Source organism: Dermacentor variabilis, chromosome 8 (genome assembly GCF_050947875.1).
Source record: "Dermacentor variabilis isolate Ectoservices chromosome 8, ASM5094787v1, whole genome shotgun sequence".
NCBI lineage: Eukaryota > Metazoa > Arthropoda > Arachnida > Ixodida > Ixodidae > Dermacentor > Dermacentor variabilis.
Window position 1 is genome coordinate 154,802,685 of NC_134575.1, and position 19,842 is coordinate 154,822,526.

Below are 19,842 nucleotides of genomic sequence, written 5' to 3' on the forward strand. Positions count from 1 at the left end.
TTGCAGTGAACGAATGACAGCAGGAATTGAAGAGGACGAGACAGGAAGGCAACACATGCATGTGCTGTCCTCATTCACGCTGTTCACTCATTCATTCACTATGAATAAGAACCGAATAGCAGACCAATGAGCCTTAATAAATCTTGTAGACTGTGTCGGCAGCTTTCCTTAAATTAATTATCTTTATATTCTGTCTTTGCTTGGTGCCAAGTCTTGTACTGTTGCATAATGCATTTTCAGTGTCACGAGATATTGGCCCACTGAACAAGTTGAACATTTATTGACCACATGCTCTTTCATCACCAACTTGCAACAGTGATTACAATGACAGCGGATGGCACCGCTGGCGAATGCTATAAAATGTCGAAACTTGTGACATACAGTAGAACATAAAAAATATAAACTAATAACAAGATGTCGACGGAATGAGACACATTAATTTGCCACATATATGTCCAGGCTAGCTTGGAGTTCCTTAAACGTGCCTATTAGGCTAACCACAGCCTCATCTCCTACTGCCGTTGACTGCAGGTCAATGAGGTAGCCTGGGATGTCACTGAGGCACCTGTTGGCCAGGCGCCTCCTCTCGACACCTTCAACGTGGCGACCATCGAGGAACAGTCCAATCAGACGTGCTATAGCACGCAGCAGATGGAGCGACCGCTCAGCGAATGCTGGGTCTTTTCCTCGGTAGAGGTCATTGTAAGCATCTCTGAGCCTGGAGATGGACACGTGGGCACCAAGTAAAGGCCCGAGAATCCAGCCAGGCTCGAAACCATGTTGGCTTCCACGCAGTTCCAGGAACTTGACCAGGAGGGCTAGTGGGAAGAACTTCTCCGACGGAGCGTACTCTCGCGCTAAACATTCCAGTCGCTGAGACAGCTGGTCCGGACGCGCATTCTCATGGAACTCTCGCTCCAGGATACTCTGCCACAGGCTTTCAACCAGCAAGGGCTTGTCGTAGCCCGAGGAGCGCACAATCGCCAGCTTGCACTCGGCCAGATCATACGGATCTGCGTATTCACCATAGAGGTGCGTCACATCTACCAGCTCGGCATCAAGGCGGGCAGCCAGGTCAGTTGCCATCGGCAGGTCTGGTCTCCGTAGCAGTGCATCCCGGACTTTAGCCTGCAGACGGGCCACTTCAAGCTTCTCCTCAAGCTGGTGCAAGAAGTTCCCTTCGTGAGCTGCATTTGTCACCTGCAGGAGGCATGAAAGCAACACGTGTAAGCAAGGACTTGCTTGTACACTTCTTATATTTCACACATTCTTCAGCTTATCTGCACATACATATGTTACATATAGTACATATACATGTTACATATAGCATGTACAGATTACAGCAAGGAAAAAGTAAACAGCATAAACAAAACACACTTTAGTGTCACAAAAATAAAAGCGAAAGAACATTCATTACGCTAAATGCGACCCAAATAGTGTTATTGTAGGTTGTAGGACTCGAATGTTTGTTAGACCATTCCAATCTTTGGCAGCTTGCGGGAAAAAAAAAAGAATATTGAAACAGCTGCTTTTGGTTTGAAAAGGTGTTATAGCCAGCTTGTGTCTTTGCCTTGTAGCAAACGAGATTATTTTTGTGAAGTTGGTTTTATCATTATTATTGTCACCAGCAGCAGCATATCTTTATGTCCACTGCATGACGTGATCACCAATCACCTCCGTCTTGCGCTAGCTGATTCCAACTAGCACCTGCAAATTTCCTAATTTCGTCTCACCACCTAGTTTTCTGCCGTCCTCCACTGCACTTCCCTTTCCGAAGGAACAAAAAATGTTAGGCGTAACATGAAGGAACAGGGAAAAAAAAAAATTTTAATTGTGGGGTTTTCAGCATTGCAATTTGTTGGGCGTGTTGGTAAACTGACTCGGAAAGCATATTTAGTGTCAGTGAACAAGGACAGAAGGGAGACAACACTACAATGTGCTACTTCCAAGACTCCGATCCGATTATGAGGCACGCCGTAGATAGCGGTATGAATTAGAGAGCAAATGGGGATAGCCGATATTCTACTTGACATTGCGAGGAAAAAATGGAGCTAAGTGGGCCATGTAATGCGTAGAGTAGATAACTGGTGTACCATTCTTCACTTCACTTGATTACCTTAAAAACCCCACTGGAGAGGTATCACATAAAGAGTGGTTAATAAATTGATGGGCAACTTCAATGCCAGGGTAGGCAAGAAGCAGGCTGGAGACAAGTCAGTGGGGGAATATGGCATAGGTTATAGGAATAGCAGGGCAGAGTTATTAATATAGTTTGCCGAATGGAATAATTTACGGATAATCAACACCTTCTTCCGAAAGCGGGATAACTGAAAGTGGACATGGAGGAGCCCGAATGGCGAGACTAGAAATGAAATAGACTTCATACTCTGCGCTAACTCTGGCATCATATAAGATGTGGACGTGCTCGGCAAGGTGCGCTTCAGTGACCATAGGATGGTCAGATCTCGAATTAGCCTAGACTTGAGGAGGGAAGGGAAGAAACTGGTACATAAGAAGCCAATCAATGAGTTAGCGGTAAGAGGGAAAATAGAGGAATTCCGGATCTAGCTAAAGAACAGCTATTCGGCTTTAACTCAGGAAGAGGACCTTAATGTGGAAGCAATGAACGACAATCTTATGGGCATCATTAAGGAGTGTGCAAAAGAAGTCGGTGGTAACTTCATTAGGATAACGGTAAGCTATCCCAGGAGACAAAAGGTCTGATTAAGAAGCGCCAATGTATGAAGCCTTGGGAGATATGCAAAGCGGGAAGGCAGCTGGGGAGGATCAGGTAAAAGCAGATTTGTTGAAGGATGGTGGGCAGATTGTTCTAGAGAAACTGGCCACCCTGTATACGCAATGCCTCATGACGTCGAGCGTACCGGAATCTTGGAAGAAGGCTAACATAATCCTAATCCATAAGAAAGGAGACGACAAAGACTTGGAAAATTATAGACCGATCAGCTTACTGTCCGTTGCCTACAAACTATTTACTAAGGTAATCGCAAATGGAATCAGGAACACCTTAGACTTCTGTCAAGCAAAGGACCAGGCAGGATTCCGTAAAGGCTACTCAACCACAGACCATATTCACACTATCAATCAGGTGATAGAGAAATGTTCGGAATACAGTTAAACCTGGATATAAGGAAGTTGACAAAAGCTCGCAATTTTTCGTTACATGCAGGTTTTCGTTACATGCAGGTTTCGCGTGAAGGCTCGTACGAATGATGCAGAAACGAAACCAAATAGCTCAATATATCCGTGAAGGTGAACTCACCCTTCAAGCATTTATTTTACACCAAAAAACTGCGTAATTTCCGCTTGCTTCTTCGGCACGAGTGAAGGCACAACACGCCGCTCCAAAGAAGCTAAATCGTGTAGAGCTCCTTCATCGTCGAGCGAGCCGACGAAACGGCGCATAACGTCCATTGCGTTCATCACCTCCTTTGCAGTAGGCACGTCACACGGATCTGCCTCACAAGCACCATCATCACCGCCATCGGGATTTTGCACGCTTTCAGCTACTGCTGCATCAGACATTTCTTCTGTAGGCACGGCGGCGTTGTCGGCAAACAAAAAGTCAGTCAGTTCAACGTCGTCGGGTACACCACCGTTAGTACATAGCTCGTTCCACGCTTCGGCCACATCGGACGGAGTTGAAAGGTCTTCCTCCTCCTCCTCGTCGGCACCAGCCCGTGCGTTTTTGGCTATTCCGGCCTTTAAAAAGCAATTCGCGATAACTTCTGCCCTGACCTCTTGCCAGGAGGCAGCAAGCATCTCGACTGGTTGATAAATGTCGATCTTCATCTCCCGTTCCAGACGGATGTCGAGAAGTATCTTCAGGATTAGTCGGCGCCGGTAACAGCATTTAAAACTGTTAATGACCCCTTTGTCCAGGGGCTGTATTAGGGACGTGCAGTTGGCCGGGAAGTAATGCAGTTCGATGTTCGACAGCTGCAGGCCTTCGACGTGGTGCGCCGAGCAATTGTCCAGCAGTAGGCAAACTTGACGGGCTTGCCGCTTGACGTCCTGGTTAAATTCCTTCAACCACTCAGAAAATATTGGCCGAGTCATCCACGCTTTGGAATTCGCCACATACTTCACGGGCATACGCTTCGTTCCTTTAAAACACCTGGGACAGGCACTTTTGCCGACAACTAGCGGGACTCGCTTGTCTGTGCCGTCGAGGTTGGCACACAGCAGAATCGTTATGCGGAGCTTGCTCTGCTTTCCGCCACGGCAGTCATCGCCTTTTAACGCTAGCGTGCGGCCCGGAAGCATCTGATAAAATAGAGCTGTCTCGTCGGCATTGTAGACATCAGCTGCCTCGAAGCGACTCAGGATTCCAGACAGCTTGTCAGCCACCCACGAAGCAGCAGTATCGCTGTCTGCGGAGGCAGATTCGCCGCTGATTACTCTTCCGACGACACCACGCCGGCTCTTAAATCCCTGCAGCCACCCGTTGCTTGCCTTGAAATCATCATGGCCCAAGATACACGCAAAATCCTTTGCCTTCTGTTGTAAGATCGCGCCACTTATGGGCACATTTCTGGCTCTCGTGTCCAAAAACCACGTGAACACTGCCTTGTCCACATCAGTGTATGTGGACAGCTTCAGTCTCTTTTTCTTCGAGCTTGTTCCCGACTCCACTGCGTTTCTGATGCTGTGTTCCGCACTCAAAATCGTTGATAGTGTGCTCGCTGGAATGCTGAAACGGGTGGCAACGTCCTTCTTCTTCTCGCCCGAGGAGACTGCATTTAAAATTGCGAGTTTGTCTTCAAAAGACATAACTTTTCGTTTTCTGGCAGTAGAACTCATCACGACCAACCGACGACGTAGTTAGAAGCGGAGACGCACGACTACACGCCGACAGGCAGGCCTAGCACCTCCAAAACAAGTCGGACAAACCAGTACCAGAGCACAGTTGACACACGCACACGTGCAGAACGCAGAACAACACTCAAAATGGCCAATGCAACGCATCCATAGAGAAAGAAAAAAAAGTGGCGCATGTCGTTCGTCATCGTCCCTCCCCCTCTCCCTTCCCGCGCCCTGGCAATGAAAGAACCGGCTATCAGCGTTGCTTTTCAAGTGAATTGTTACACATAAGTGTGTCTAAGCCGTTGAAACAAATGAAAATCACAAAATAAGAATGCTTATCCTCAAATCCATACGAAACAAAATAAATCTGAAAGAGAAATCAGCTGCCGATACCAATGCCACCTGGTGTCACGCTAGACAAGCAAAGCCTGAAAAGACTGCTACGTTAGGCACGGAGCGGCGCTAGTTGCCGCCATCATCATCATCATCGCTAACTTTGCTCGGTCGCGGCAATCCCTGGCGTTCACGTTGCTGCTGGCTCCCTACAATATTAATATTCAATAATCTAGAGCATTTCTTCGGCCGAATTTTCCTTAAAAGTGCAAAAAGTAATGACTGATCAGCTTTGGGAGTTCGTTACATCAAGGCTAACCGCCGCAACGCGTTCGTTACATCAAGGTCGAAAATACATGGGCTTCAATGGGGGCAGCGTTGGGGAATTCAAAAACTTTGTTAAATCCAGGAATTCGTTACATATAGGTTCGTTACATCCAGGTTTAACTGTAAAAGGCAGTATGTCATCCCAGTTCTTGTGGTCGGATGAAACATACATAGATAGCATGTTTACAATTGTTCGGTTGGTGCGCTTCGTAAACCGATTCGTTTGGGGATGGTATGGTGTCGAGTGACGCAAGTGGGATTCACACAAACGAAGCAGCTCCTCTACGACGTCTGCTGTGAATTGTCATCCACGGTCGCTGATGATCACGCGAGGTGGGCCATGTCGCAAGATGACATATTGCAGCGGGAATGTTGAAACGTCAGTGGCAGTTGCGGAGGGCACAGCCGCCATCTTGCAGCAGCATGTGAGGTAGTCGATGCAAACAACTATCCAACGGTTTCCCTTGGCTGATTTTGGAAAATGGCCTACAAAGTCAATGCCCACTTCTTGGAAAGGCCTGCTGGAGGTGGGATCGGCTGCAGGAGACCAGCTGGAGTGGTAAATGGCCATTTGTGGCACTGACACTGCATGCAGCTGGCCACATACGTCTCAACAGGCTGTCGCATTTCAGGCCAATAGAAGCGTTCCTGAATCCGGCAGAGCGTGCTCGCCGAACCTAAATGGCCAGACTTAGGGTCGTCGTGCATAGCACTCAGAATCGCCGTGCGAAGGCTCTCTGGTACCACTAGGAGAAAATGCGCGCCAGTGCTGGAAAAGTTCTTCTTATACAGGAATCTATCACATACACAGAAATGGTTTGCTGTCGTCGAGGCAGTCGTACGGGTAGCTGTGTCAATTTATCACCTTTTTGCTGTTCTGCTTTGAAGCAGTCGAAGTCTGGAAAACGCGGCGACACGGAAGCCACGAGGTGATCGAAGTCGTCGGCGTCACAGTCCGTAGTGCTAAGTGGCATACGCGAGAGGTAGTCCGCATCAGCGTGTCGTCGACCGCTCTTATAAGAGACGGTGAAGCTGTATTCTTGCAGTCGGAGCGCCCAGCGCGCAAGGCGGCCACAAGGGTCACGAAGATTCACAAGCCAACACAACGAGTGGTGGTTGATGACCACTGTAAAAGGGTGTCCATACAGGTAAGAACAAAACCGCTGAACCGCAAATATTACCGCAAGGCATTCTTGTTCCATGACAGTGTAATTCTGCTTGGGCCTACTTAATGAGCGGCTTGCACATGTGATCACGTGTTCGTGGTCACCGTAGTGTTGAACTAGGACAGCACCAATACCTATGCCACTGTCCGTCGGAGCTGAAGGACTGAAGTGTGGAAGAACTGGTCGTGACGTCAGCAGAAACTTCAACTGACGAAAAGGAGAGCCACACTCCGGAGTCCACTCAAAGGGGCTGTCCTTTCGTAGCAGGCATGTCAGCGGATACGCGACGACGGGGAATTTAGGAATAAATCGGCGGAAATAGGAACAAAGCCCCAGAAAACTACGGAGCTCCTTGACAGAGCGTGGTGCACTGAACGCTTCAACGGCTGCTGTTTTCTGGAGATCAGGGCAGATGCCATCATTGTCGACGAGGTGCCCAAGCACAAGGGTTTGGCGGTCTCCGAAATGACATTTCTTAGAGTTTAAAACTAGACCAGCATTTCTGATGCAGTTCAGGACAATATCCAGACGTGAGTTGTGTTCGCTGAAGGTGCGGCCAAAGATGACGACGTCGTCGAGGTAGCACATGCAGATGTTCCACTTTAAGCCGCACAGAACAGTGTCCATAAATGTCTCTTAAGTTGCCGGAGCGTTGCACAATCCAAACAGCATCACATTAAATTTGGAAAGTCCATCAGGATGCATCGGAATTTGCTAATAGCCGGATCATAAATCTACAGAGGAAAAGTAAGAGGCGGAATGAAGGCAGTCTATTGCGTCATCAATACGTGGGAGTGGACACACGTCCTTTTTTGTTACAGCATTCAAACGGTGATAGTCGACGCAAAATCTCCAAGATCCATCTTTTTTAGCAAAAATCACTGGAGCTGCCCACGTACTCGCTGACTCTTGTACGAATCCCTTTCTCATCATTTTGTGCACTTGTTCGTTGATAATCTGGTGCTCTGATGGTGAAACACATTATGGCTTTTGTCTAATCGGATTTGCCAAACCTGTGTTGATGGTATGGCGCGTTCCAAGACGCAGGGATTGCAGGTATTTTGTCCTTCTGCACGAAGTCGAATACCGAAACGTGCTACAAAGGACACCCACTAACGTTTGGCGTACACTCGTGCTGAGCGATTTATTTACCATCGACAAAAGGGCCGTTTCCGAACTGTGGCCATCAGGTTCTTCCGGCACATCTGTAAGTTCAGCCACTGATAAGGATGCGTGTTCCCTGGCGAAGGCTAATTTCATGCCGTCTGGTAGTATAACGGGCTCCTTAGAACAGTTTACGGTCCATAAGCCAGTGCATCCTCCTTTGATCGACATTACACAATGTGGCACCAACACATTCTTCTTCACACAGTTAAACTGCATCGGTTCTACGGTAGCTTCGAAGCTGTCGGAATCGGTGCCAAAACACACTATGGGAACGCAAAACGGTAGACGATGCAGGTATGACCGTATCACCACGAACACACAGTGTAGTTTCGTGACCTACAGGGTTCTCCAGGAGTCCTGATGGAATCCTACCACTTATAAATACCTTCCCTGTGCGGCAGCCGACAGCAGCACCACACTCCCGCAAGAAGTCCATGCCGAGAATAACATCATGGGTCGACCGAGGAATAGTTTCAAACTCTATCATAATAACTTGGCCTCACAAAAACACGTCAGCACTACACACCCCAATAGGTTGCAACGGCTCGTCACTCACTCCACAGAACCTTGAATCTTCATCCCATTTAAACAAAACCTTTCGCCCTAACACGTGTTTAAGAGACACTCATGACTGAAATTGTTGCGCCTGTGTCCACAAGAGCCATCACAGGGACGTTATCTACAAGAACGCGCACTTTGTTTTTCAGCATCGACACAGGAGGTATTTCTGTCAGTAGCAAGTCTCCAGAAACCTCACCTCTATCGTAAAACACGTTGTGGGGCTAGTTGGTGCATAGCTTTCAATAGAATAAGCGCCAAAATTGACGGCACACAAGAAGAAATACAGATAGGGCAAGGCGCTTCCTGTCTGTATTTCTCACCCTACAGTGGTCACCTCTATCGGCCGCGCTAGCTAGTTTTCTGGTGACGAAGGGGACGTGGTGCGACGCAGCGGTGAGGGAGAACGGGGAGCACGACGTTGTAGTGGGGTTGTCAAACTCCTGTCAGATGAAGTCTAGAAGCGTACGGTGAGGGGCTAGTTGGTATGACATTATGAGAACAAAGAAAAACTGCGCAAAAAAGAACAAGACAGAGAAAGAACCACAGGACACAAGCGCAGACTGCGCCTGCGTCGTGTGGTTCTTTCTCTGTCTTGTTCTTTTTTGTGCAGTTTTTCTTTGTTCTCATCCTGTCAGATGCTGGGGAGCGATCGGTTGCCAAGGGGCCGAATGTGGCGCCGTCATAGCCATACGTGACGTGTACACGCCATGGTGGTCAGCAGTTGAATGCAACAACTCCTCGCGGCGGGAAAGTTCCTCGCGGACAATCTGTCGGATGTTCGAAGGAAGGACTCGTGTCCACCACTGGCAACCGTCGTAACGTTTGCCAACCGACCAAATTTTGGCGCAATCCGACGCATCTTGAGCGTTTCAAAAGTTCTGCAGTGCCGAATGACGTAGGACACAGAAGTGAGGCTCTCCTTTCCAATTAGAAAATTGTACACATCCTCAGCCACTCCTTTCAGCAAATGTCCAACTTTATCTTCTTCCGACATGCAAGCACTGACCACCTTGCACAGCTTTAACACTTCTTTGGTATATGTTGTGCATGTCTCACCTGGTAGCTGTGCCCGTTGTGACAGTATCTGCTCCGCACGCTTCTTTTTGGCGAATGAGTCCCCAAAACACGCCGGTAACTCGTCAACAAAATGTTCCCACATCGTAAGCACGTCCTCGTGGTTCTCGTACCACACGAGGGCGGTATCGGTCAGGAAGAACACCACATTGATGAGCTGAGCGGTTGTATCCCACCCGTTGGACTTGCTCACTCATTTGTAGTGGACGAGCCACTCGTCGGCATCTTCCCCCGCTTTGCCTCCGAAGGTGGGTGGAACTCGGTAGTATGGCAGTGGACTGCTAGGTGCTGCCCTCGGAGCGGCTCCTTCTTCTGGCATGTCGAAGACGGTCACGGCTGATGGCGAGAAGCCAGCAAGTTGACGGCTTCGACGAAGCTGCGGCAGTGACGGTTCCGTTGTTGTGAGCGGTACCCCGCACATCTACCACTTTGTTACGCGCGAAGGGGACCGTTTATCACCCTTACGGATGAAGGGGACCATTTACTTCATGTCGCGAAGGTGAGCGCAAGAGCGGCCAGCTGGTTGATCAACTCAGCGTCGTTCTCTTCTTCCTTCCCCCACCTGGGACCGCAAGCACGTTCACTGGTCTTCGTTTTCTTCATGCATAACAATATGTATGCATTAAGGGACAAAGCCGGCAATATCATTACTAATATGGATAAGATAGTTCAAGTGGCTGAGGAGTTCTATAGAGATTTATACAATACCAGTGGCACCCATGACGATAATAGAAGAGGGAATAGTCCAGTGGAGTTTGACATCCCATAAGTACAAGTAACCCCGGAAGAAGTAAAGAAAGCCTAGGCAGCTCTGCAAAAGGGAAGGCAGCTGGGGAGGATCAAGTAACAGCAGATTAGTTGAAGGATGGTGGGCAGTTTGTTCTAGAAAAACTGGCCACCCTGTATACGTAATGCCTCATGACCTCGAGCGTATCGGAATTTTGTAAGAACACCAACATAAACTTAATCCATAAAAAAGGGGACGCCAAAGACTTGAAAAATTATAGACCGATCAGCCAAAGGACTAGCCAAAGAACAGCCAAAGAACCAAAGGACTAGGCAGGATTTCGTAAAGGCTACCCAATAGACCATATTCACACTATCAATCAGGTGATAGAGAAATGTGTGGAATATAACCAACCCTTATATATAGCTTTCATTGATTACGAGAAAGCGTTTGATTCAATCGAGACCTCAGCAGTCATAGAGGCATTACGGAATCAGGGTGTAGTCCTCCATAAAGAAAGCAACAAAATCCCAATAAAGATGGGCATCAGGCAGGGAGATACGATCTCTCCAATGCTATTGACAGCATGTTTACAGGAGGTATTCAGAGACTTGGACTAGGAAGAATTGGGGATAAGAGTTAATGAAGAATACCTTAGTAGCTTGAGATTCGCTGATGATATTGCCTTGCTTAGTAAATCAGGGGACCAACTGCAGTGCATGCTCACTGACCTGGAGAGGCAAAGCAGAAGGGTGGGTCTAAAAATTAATCTGCAGAAAACTAAGGCAATGTTTAACAGTCTCGGAAGAGAACAGCAGTTTACGATAGGTAGCGAGGCACTGGAAGTGGTAACTGAACACATCTACTTAGGGCAAGTAGTGACTGCGGATCCGGATCATGAGACTGAAATAATCAGAAGAATAAGAATGGGCTGGGGTGCATTTGGCAGGCATTCTCAGATCATTAACAGCAGGTTGCCATTATCCCTCAAGAGAAAAGAATATAACAGCTGTGTCTTACCAGTACTCGCGTACGGGGCAGAAACCTGGAGGCTTACGAAAAGGGTTCTACTTAAATTGAGAACGACGCAACGAGCTATGGAAAGAACAATGATAGGTGTAACGTTAAGGGATAAGAAAAGAGCAGATTGGGTGAGGTAACAAACGCGAGTTAATGATATCTTAGTTGAAATCAAGAAAAGGATATGGGCATGAGCAGGACATGTAATGAGGAGGGAAGATAACCGATGGTCATTAAGGGTTACGGACTGGATTCCAAGGGAAGGGAAGCGTAGCAGGGGGCTGCAGAAAGTTAGGTGTGCAGATGAGATTAAGAAATTTGCAGGGACAACATGGCCACAATTAGTACATGACCGGGGTAGTTGGAGAAGTATGGGAGAGGCCTTTGCCCTGCAGTGGGCATAACCAGGCTGATGATGATGATGAATGACGAAGCAATTAGTGTGAACATGTTGACCAAAACGCAACTGCGATACTTGGAAGAGGTGCAACAGACTAACTGGGTAAAGAAAAGGCAGAGCTATAGGCATGCTAATGAGGGAAAGTCTGAAGTGGCAAAGGGTAAAAGAAGCATGTAGGGAGCATTTATGCATTAGCGGCACATGGCAAGGCAAAAAGTCATGGCTGGGAGTAGCTTACGAATAGACAGGTAATGATAGCAGAGATAAAAATAAAGAATTGATTGATTGCATTAGAAGCGATGTTAACCCTTTGAGGGTCAATGACGTAAATATACGGCGCCGCAAACAAGTTCAAAATGGTCGATGCCATATATTTACGGCACTGTCTGTACGTTTAAAATGTGCGCCAATTTCCTAACTTTTTCTTTTCTGGCACGTGCTGCAGCTTTGTGGAAATACAGTCGACTCCCGATAATTCGAAGCCGCTTAATTGGAATTTTCGGTTAATTAGAAGTGAAGTGCTGGTCCCGTCAGTTTTGCATGTAATCCTATAGAAGAAATCGCTCGATAATTCGAAGTCCTCATCCAGTGATATTGTTTAATTGGAAGTTAATTTTCAGCCAAGATCCTCGAGGTGACCGTCATTCTTTGGTAGAATGTGCAACTTTTCAAGTGTTGCAACAGTTCCGTGCTCCGCGTTGGTGTCATCGCCACCGCAGCCGTCCACAACGCCATCCTTCTTGGAGCGGCGCGATTATTCATTGCTACGGCTGCCGTGGCCTCCGCGATCAACTCTGGCGGGAGGCGAAACGGCTGCTGCCGGACGCCACGCTCGGCTGCCGCGCGTGGCCGGAGCTGATCGCGGAGGCCACGCGGGTGCCATAGGTGCACGCAGTGCTGCATACTGGCAGTGGCGAGATTGTGCGAGATTAGTCTTGCAGCGTGCGCACCATATGTCGAGGCGTTTGTTGGTTGAGCGCCTTTGTGCGGGAAGCTCGTAGGCTAGGTTGTTCCACGGGGTACCTAGTCGCGCAGTTTATAGCCATGGCAAACCGTGGCTCTTATCGCACGCTCGACCTGGCAACGAAAGTCGAGGTTTTGAAGGAAGTTGAGAAGGGAAGTGCCGACAAACAAGACATAGCGCGGAAGTACGGGATCAAGCCGAACACGCTCTCAAACTACATCAAGAACAAGCGCACAATAATGAATGAATTTGAGAACGACAAGTTCAAGACTTCTCGGAAGCGAATGCGCACCGGCGCTTACCCAGAGTTGGAGAAGGCTCTGCTGGTTTGGATTAGGGAGGCCAGGAGCAACAAACTTCCTCTCAGTGGCGACATCGTTGCGATGAAAGCCTGAACGCTTGCAGCAATGTTGGGGACCGTTGACTTCGTTTCGTCAGATGGATGGCTGACGTGCTTTAAAGATCCCCATGACCTGGTTTTCAAGAGTGTGTGTGGTGAAAAGGCGTCCGTTAACCAGGAAACATGCGCCACGTGGAAGGACGGAAAGCTGCGTGAATATCTCACCGAATACAGACCGGAAGACATCTTCAATGCAGATGAGACTGCACTCTTCTATCGGCTTCTACCAGAGAAGACCCTGACATTCAAGGACGACGACTGTGCTGGGGCAAACGCAGCAAGGAGAGAGTGTCGGTGCTGATCGCGGCAAACATGACTGGCATGGAATGATGTCGGTTACTTGTGATCGGGAAAGCCGCGAAGCCGAGATGTTTTAAAGGCGTGAAGATGCTGCCTGTGGACTATGAGGCGAACAAAAAAGTGTGGATGACGGCCGAAATCGTCAAGAGCTGGATAAGCAAATTGGACCGCAAGTTTGCTGCTTCGAACCGCAAGGTGTTGTTCCTTGTCGATCACTGCAGTTCTCACGTGAATGTGCCAGCCTTGAGTGCAATACACCTCGCATTTTTGCCTGCAAACACAACGGCTCTTTTGCAGCCAATGGACCAAGGCATCATCAAGAATGTTAAAGTCCTGTACAGGCGGCACCTCCTCGAGCGCATGATTTTGTGTATGGATAGCTCCACAAAGTACGAGGATGCTTAGTGCCATCCACATGTTGGCGCGAGCATGGGATCGTGTGAAGCAAGAAACAATCGCAAACTGCTTCAGGGCTTGCGGTTTTGTGGCAGCTTCTTCGGAGGATGCCTCTGAAATTTCAGCGGAGGAAGCGTCAACAAGTGAGCTTGACGGCACTGATTTTGGTGATGCTCTCGGGGACGTCAATTTTGAAGATTACGTCGCCGTAGACAAGGCGGTCGAAACGTGCGGTGCGCTGACGGATAGCGAAATTGTAGAGATTATTCGGCCCCAGGAAGCGACCCAGGAAAGCGACGATGACGTTGAAGGCGAGCCGCAACCTAAGGCTGCCGATGTAGCTGCGGGCCTTGCTCTCGCGGAGCGCTTCTTTGCCGCTGAAGGTAACGCGGAAGAAGCGTTCCGCCACATCTACAGCCTGCAGAACTTGCTTTCAGCAGCGCGATTCGGCAAGAAGAAGCAAAGCAAGATGACCGACTATTTTTCTTAGAGAAAATACTCGATTTCGCCACAAATAAAGTGCTGTTTTTTGTGTTTTGTGCTTAATTGGAAGTTCGTTTAATTCGAAGTTTTTTGCGGTCCCCGTGAACTTCGTATTAACGGGAGTCGACTGTACAGGGAATTTTTTTCTCGCGCCTCCCTTTCTCGGTTTGTTTTAGAGCTGGTTTGCTCCGGTGTGTCCATACACTGCCACTCGTGCATTGGCAGCGCGCACGTGCATTGGCGGTTTAGGTTTTGTTCTATGGGTGGTTTCAGCTTCTTACGCTTGCAAAACTCATGGCTATCTTGTTAATAATCGCTCAAAGGGCGACCGCCTGTTTCTCACTCGTTTAGTGCTAACAGGGGTGCGCATAGGAAGGATGCCGCCGTGCATGCATTTCTTTTTTTTTTTTCATTTTCTGGAGACTCGGGAAAACGAACTGCCTCTGGTTGGCGATAAGATGAAGATTAGTGGAAGTTTGTCACATGTTTTGCTTTTTTGACAGGCACACAACCACTGTTTTCTCAAGTGCGCTCACCTACGCAATTCGATTATGCTATGGACATAAATATTAGTGTAAGAGCAGGAACATTTGACACTTGCAAAATATTCTTGTGTGCGTATTTTCTAAGCCTTATGTGTATTGAGCACGTGTTGATGGGCGAGTTAGTTATACATGATTACACATGTAGTGCACGAGTGAATATTAATCCTGAGTCCCTTTATGCCAAATCGAGCGTCTCTGCTATGCATTTAGCTGAAGACCTGACATAACAATGCATCAAATTTTTAATTCTTATAAGTTGATTGCCTTCTTTTATTGTTGTTATTCATAAATAAAAAGTACATATATACCAACGCAAAATATTTTTTCTCACTTTACGGTCACCCTAGAAAAATTACAATAATTTTTTTTTTTCGAAAGAGGTCCCTCTGAAGAATATAAATTTGCAATTAAGAAAATCAACCCTGGGCAGTCGCATATGGCAAAAAAAAGATCTACCCTGAAAGGGTTAAACCATCATTTGAAGTTTCGCAACTGTCGAAGTATAAAGCAAAAATGGCCGCCCGCAATCGATGTTCTCAAACGCTGCTTTCAAGAACTTTTGCGCCGCTTACAGACACATTGCGCCATCAGACATGAAGGAGGAAAACTATATATATTTTTTTCCAAGCAGCTCAATTTTTTTCCCGCGAGGCGGTAATTTTTGAACTCATTCCGAAGTTTCGTGATCATCAAAGTATACAGCAAAAAATGGCCACTTCCGGGAGCAACGCAAGCGCCCTTCAAAAGATCGCAGATCTTGTGATGCTGCTGTGTCTGCAGCCGATTTTATCAATGGATCGAGCAGCAGCGAGTCTGAGGATGCAGCCTTTTCGTCAAACTTTGACCCTGAGAGCGGCGACGACGCAAGCCACCCTGAACTTTGGCGGCTGCAGCCTGGCACGCCCGACTGCAGTGCTGCAGTTAAATTTTTGTAGCGGAATACCTGTTCAATAAAAATATTGATTTTTTCGGAGAAAGTGCCTATTAGAAGGCAATACGTTTAGTATATTTAATAATTTTTGTTACATATTTTTCTTACCAGATACAAACTTTAATTTTATCCCACAATCTTGATTCTGGTAATTTATATCTTTTTCATGACATACATCTCATGATTAAAACAACTGTGCTTGAAAAGTGCATTCATTCTGATTTTTGTTTATGTATTACATAAAATACTGAGTGCAGTAATTCCTTCAGGAAAAAATATCAAGTGTAACCTACAAAAGACACCTAGCTTCCGCATGGTAGGGAAAGAGTTAAACTGGTTCACCTCACCATCTAGGCGTATTGCATAACACACACACACACACACAAAAAAAAAAGAGAGAGGCCCATTTTGAAACAGTGGACTCGAGAGCTTTCCCTTCCAGCTCGTCATCAATTTCTGCAAGCTTGGGAGTGTTTTCTTTTGCCATTTAGGCTTTCACAATGAAGGTGATGTTGCTTGTGGCTTCTGCCTGGTCAGTGTAGTTGCCGGCACAAGCTGTTAAATCGGCAATATTTACTTCCAGCCTCTTCTTCGTAGATTCTTCGTTGACACCTTTGACTGCTCGATCACTTGCTTTCTTTCATCCTCCAAGTAGGCCCGATAGCGGTTGTGTGCGGCTGAGGCAGATCTACGCAACTCCTTCATTATACCAATGTTCAGGATGCCACTGCAGCCTTACTTACTGCATTGCAACGATTCGCTGCCACACATACGAGAGCTCCTTCATGTTTTTGACCTGACGGTTGATGCTGAAGCCTCTTTCAACGGTTGCCTGCCTCAACTCACCACAAGTGCACGCAGGATGAGCTCAAGGTAGAACCGATCGTCTATGCTGTCTATCAAACTGTAAGTTCTGTGTATTTGCCAAGCACAGAATCGTGCTCACGCTCGCCCAATCGTCTAACTGCAATGGCCGTGTAAGACCCCTGAAACCTGTTTGGCAAGGGTCTATAGTAATGACAGGCTAGATGGCATGTCAGCGGGCTCCTTTCCAGAATTTTCTTGGTTGTGCTTATGAGGAACTGTTTGCATTAAAGGCAAATATATCCTTGGCGCTCACCTTTGCGGCTTTCACTGCTTTGTCAGCAGCATGCCCAATGTAAGTGTCGATGGGTCTACGAGATTCATTTTGAGCATACCAACAATTCCTGTGGAAGCTGCCAGCACCAAGCACTTGATGAATTGCAAGAAGTTTCCTCATGAGACATTCCAGATCTCTTTTCAGAAAACCATCAGTAATTTGTCCATTTGGTATCCGTGAGAAATGGTTTCAGAATCACCGCAATGCCAAGAGCAAAGTTCAGTTTGGCAGTGGGTCCTGGCAAAACCCTGTGTAAACGATGCAAACTTTGGCAAGTTCACCTCTCTCTTTTTTGCGCATTCCATGTGCCCTTTCACGTCACTCCACAGTGCAATGGCACGTTCGATCTCAGCAACATTTTCTATCCAGCGATGAGCAACAAAGCTGAGAAGAAATGTTATTTGGCCTGTAGACAAGTCTTCCCTTCGTGCTGGCTCATCATGAAAAATGGCACTGAGGCTTGAAAGAAGATTCCCTATGCCCCACTAGCCGGCAACAAGACCCACCCCCTAAGCGTCGTGTGAAGTCTGCAAGTGCCCAGGTCCAAACACTAAACTCGATGGTTCTGCTGCAGCTATTCCTGCATTCCCCTAAAGCACTTTATGTTGGGGCCATCCATAGACAGCCGGACAGCTTTCACCAGCGGCAAATCTGCCAAGGCATGCAGAAATTTCTCCTTAAGGTCTTCAGCAGTGCACTGATGTGTAATATCTTGTGGTTAATATCTCTTGGGTACTGTGCTCCAGTACCACAAAGGAATGTCCATCTGTTATCTCAGCAGGTAGTTGTTCAAAGACTTGTCAAACAGAATGGCACAACCACAAGGCTGCTCCTGTTGGAGGCACGAGATGAAAAATGCTCTCAGACCATGGCACACTACGTAGGCAGATTCCTTTTTGCCACAGGAAATTACTATCTGGGAACACTTTAAGGGGGGAGGAGGGGATCAGAATTAACTTTTTTGTTTCTTGACAGAAAGGGCTGAAATTTGGCACACACACTGCACATTGCAATAAAAAGACAAATCTAAAATTTCATTAGAATATCTTAATTAGGTTTTGTTTTATAAGAATTTATAAGTTCCTTGCTTGTGGAAAGCCTGGCACAGTAACGAGACATGATAGGGAGCAGGGAATACTTTGTATGTTTGCACAGATGTCTCATCTACATCAAGACACTGTTAGATTTTTTCTTTAAAGCGCTTATAATTTTTTGCTCAACATAACATGCACATGACTGTGCTTCACTGCATGGAGCCATGTAGTAATTGTGAAATAATTAAATAATGGAAAGATAAAGAAACATTTCAAGACTGTCTTTAAGTACAGCACTGCTTGTGGATCACAGCAAAACAAACTGGGCCAAAATCTGTCTAGCCATTGTTGTGCTACGCTTTCCACGAGCGAGGTGATTGACAAAAAGAATGCAATTGAGAAAACTGGCTGCAAAGTTTTAACAGCACTGCAAATTTATTCAAAAGCACCAGGGCTGTAATATTTTGAATCATTGCTGTCAGGCATCTTCTTACACCTTTGCCTCATTGTTTAGTGGGCTTTGGATGCCTTCTTCAGGCGTTCTTTATCCTTTTCTTGTGCCGTCTGGAGTAGTGCATGACCACCATTTTCACTGCCAGACCGAGCCTGGTATCGCAGTGTACACCCGCAGAACGCTGTTGGCATCTTGGGCACAGAGTTTTAGCGATCAAAGAGTTCATCGCGGAAACAGGCATAATAATGAACTCACAGTCACAAGGGGCCGAAATTTGTTCTTGGCATTGCTGCTTCCGCTCAGTCGCGGACACTGCGCGAAGGGAGTCGCGAACGCTGCATGCCTGCGCTTCTGCAGTCGCCGCTGGCACAAAACGCGGCTCGAGGCGCGTCTGAATCGTGCGACGATTCGTCTGGTGAGCCTTGAGTCACCATACAGTATGTAGCTCGTCGACGGTTGGGGCTCACTCGCAGGCTGCGTGTCCCTGTCGCACGATGCATCGGAAACGCACACCGTCTCTGTCGGCGATGGAGACGTTCGACCCGCGTCGCCTCCAACAACGCGATCTCGGTTGCTCACTCGCGCGGCCGTACGCACAGGTGCGAGAGTCTCCGTTGGCACGTCTTCCGGTGGCTTGGTTATCAGTGTCGATGTCACAGGGCGATTGTCGGCTTCGCTGCTGGAATCGCACGGTGCAAGATAACGCGGCACGTTATCCGCGTGTTCAGTTGGGTTCTGCGCTTCTCCCGCTGGCCGCCGTCTTTTTCTCGCCGTAGGAGGCTTGCGCTTCCGTTTTCCGAAGGCATGCTTCATTTAAAAGTTCTTTTCGAACGAGCGACGATCCATCACTGACCTGGGAGCCTTCATAAATCCGAATTCTGCGAGTGTCAAACGAAGAAACACGCCGGCGTGGTTTTCAAAGCAGACAACTGCGGTCCGCTGTGGTTGCCAGCTTACCCGCTGCAGCTATGGCTGCAGCAGCAAACAATGGCGAGACGCCTTTCCGTACGGCAACCAATCGGAGGCCCGCTTTCATCGCAGGGCCCGTGTGACCGCCTCTAGCAACCCGCGCTTCTTTTGTGTTTGTTACAAGATGGCGACGACCGAAGAATTCAGAAAGGGAATGGCGAAACTTCGAGCTTTCGAACGATACCAAGATGGCGGCGTTCGGTGGCGGTCCTTCCTCCGTGGGTGGCGGGAAAGACGAGTTAGGGCTCCGCGAACTGCGGTGATTATACGCGATTTAAAGCTGTTTTCTCGGCCTACGAACTCATAAATTAATTTTTTCGGGCACTTTTAGTGCGTTTTCAGGTAAACCATTTTGATACAATGTATATTAGGCATTGCAGATACCGAAACGCGTCGTTGCCAAAAATCGACCTTTTTTGCGATTTTCGCGATCTGATCCCCGCGTCCCCCCTTAACCATTCCCCTATGTGTAATGACGATTTGTAGGAATAGTGTGACGTTACATATTTCAGGGTCCACAGTATCTCCACGTAGGTCACACATTCGTGTGCTTTTTTTCAGCGTGCACAGTTTGCACAGGCTGCTCACATTCAACAACGGAGTCGGCCCGATGCATTGCTCGTGAA

At 47.6% G+C, this 19,842-nt stretch overlaps 1 protein-coding gene across 1 annotated transcript in view; it reads right to left on the minus strand.

Moving 5' to 3' along the window:
• Positions 1-261: 261 nt before the first annotated feature.
• Positions 262-19,842, minus strand: part of Nup154 (nuclear pore complex protein Nup154) — a 280,785-nt gene continuing 261,204 nt past the window's right edge. Inside the window, exon 10 of the mRNA XM_075703099.1 lies at positions 262-1,200. Within this exon, the coding sequence (XP_075559214.1) occupies positions 436-1,200 (765 nt within the window). The 3' untranslated portion in view covers positions 262-435. The remainder of the gene's footprint in view (positions 1,201-19,842) is intronic.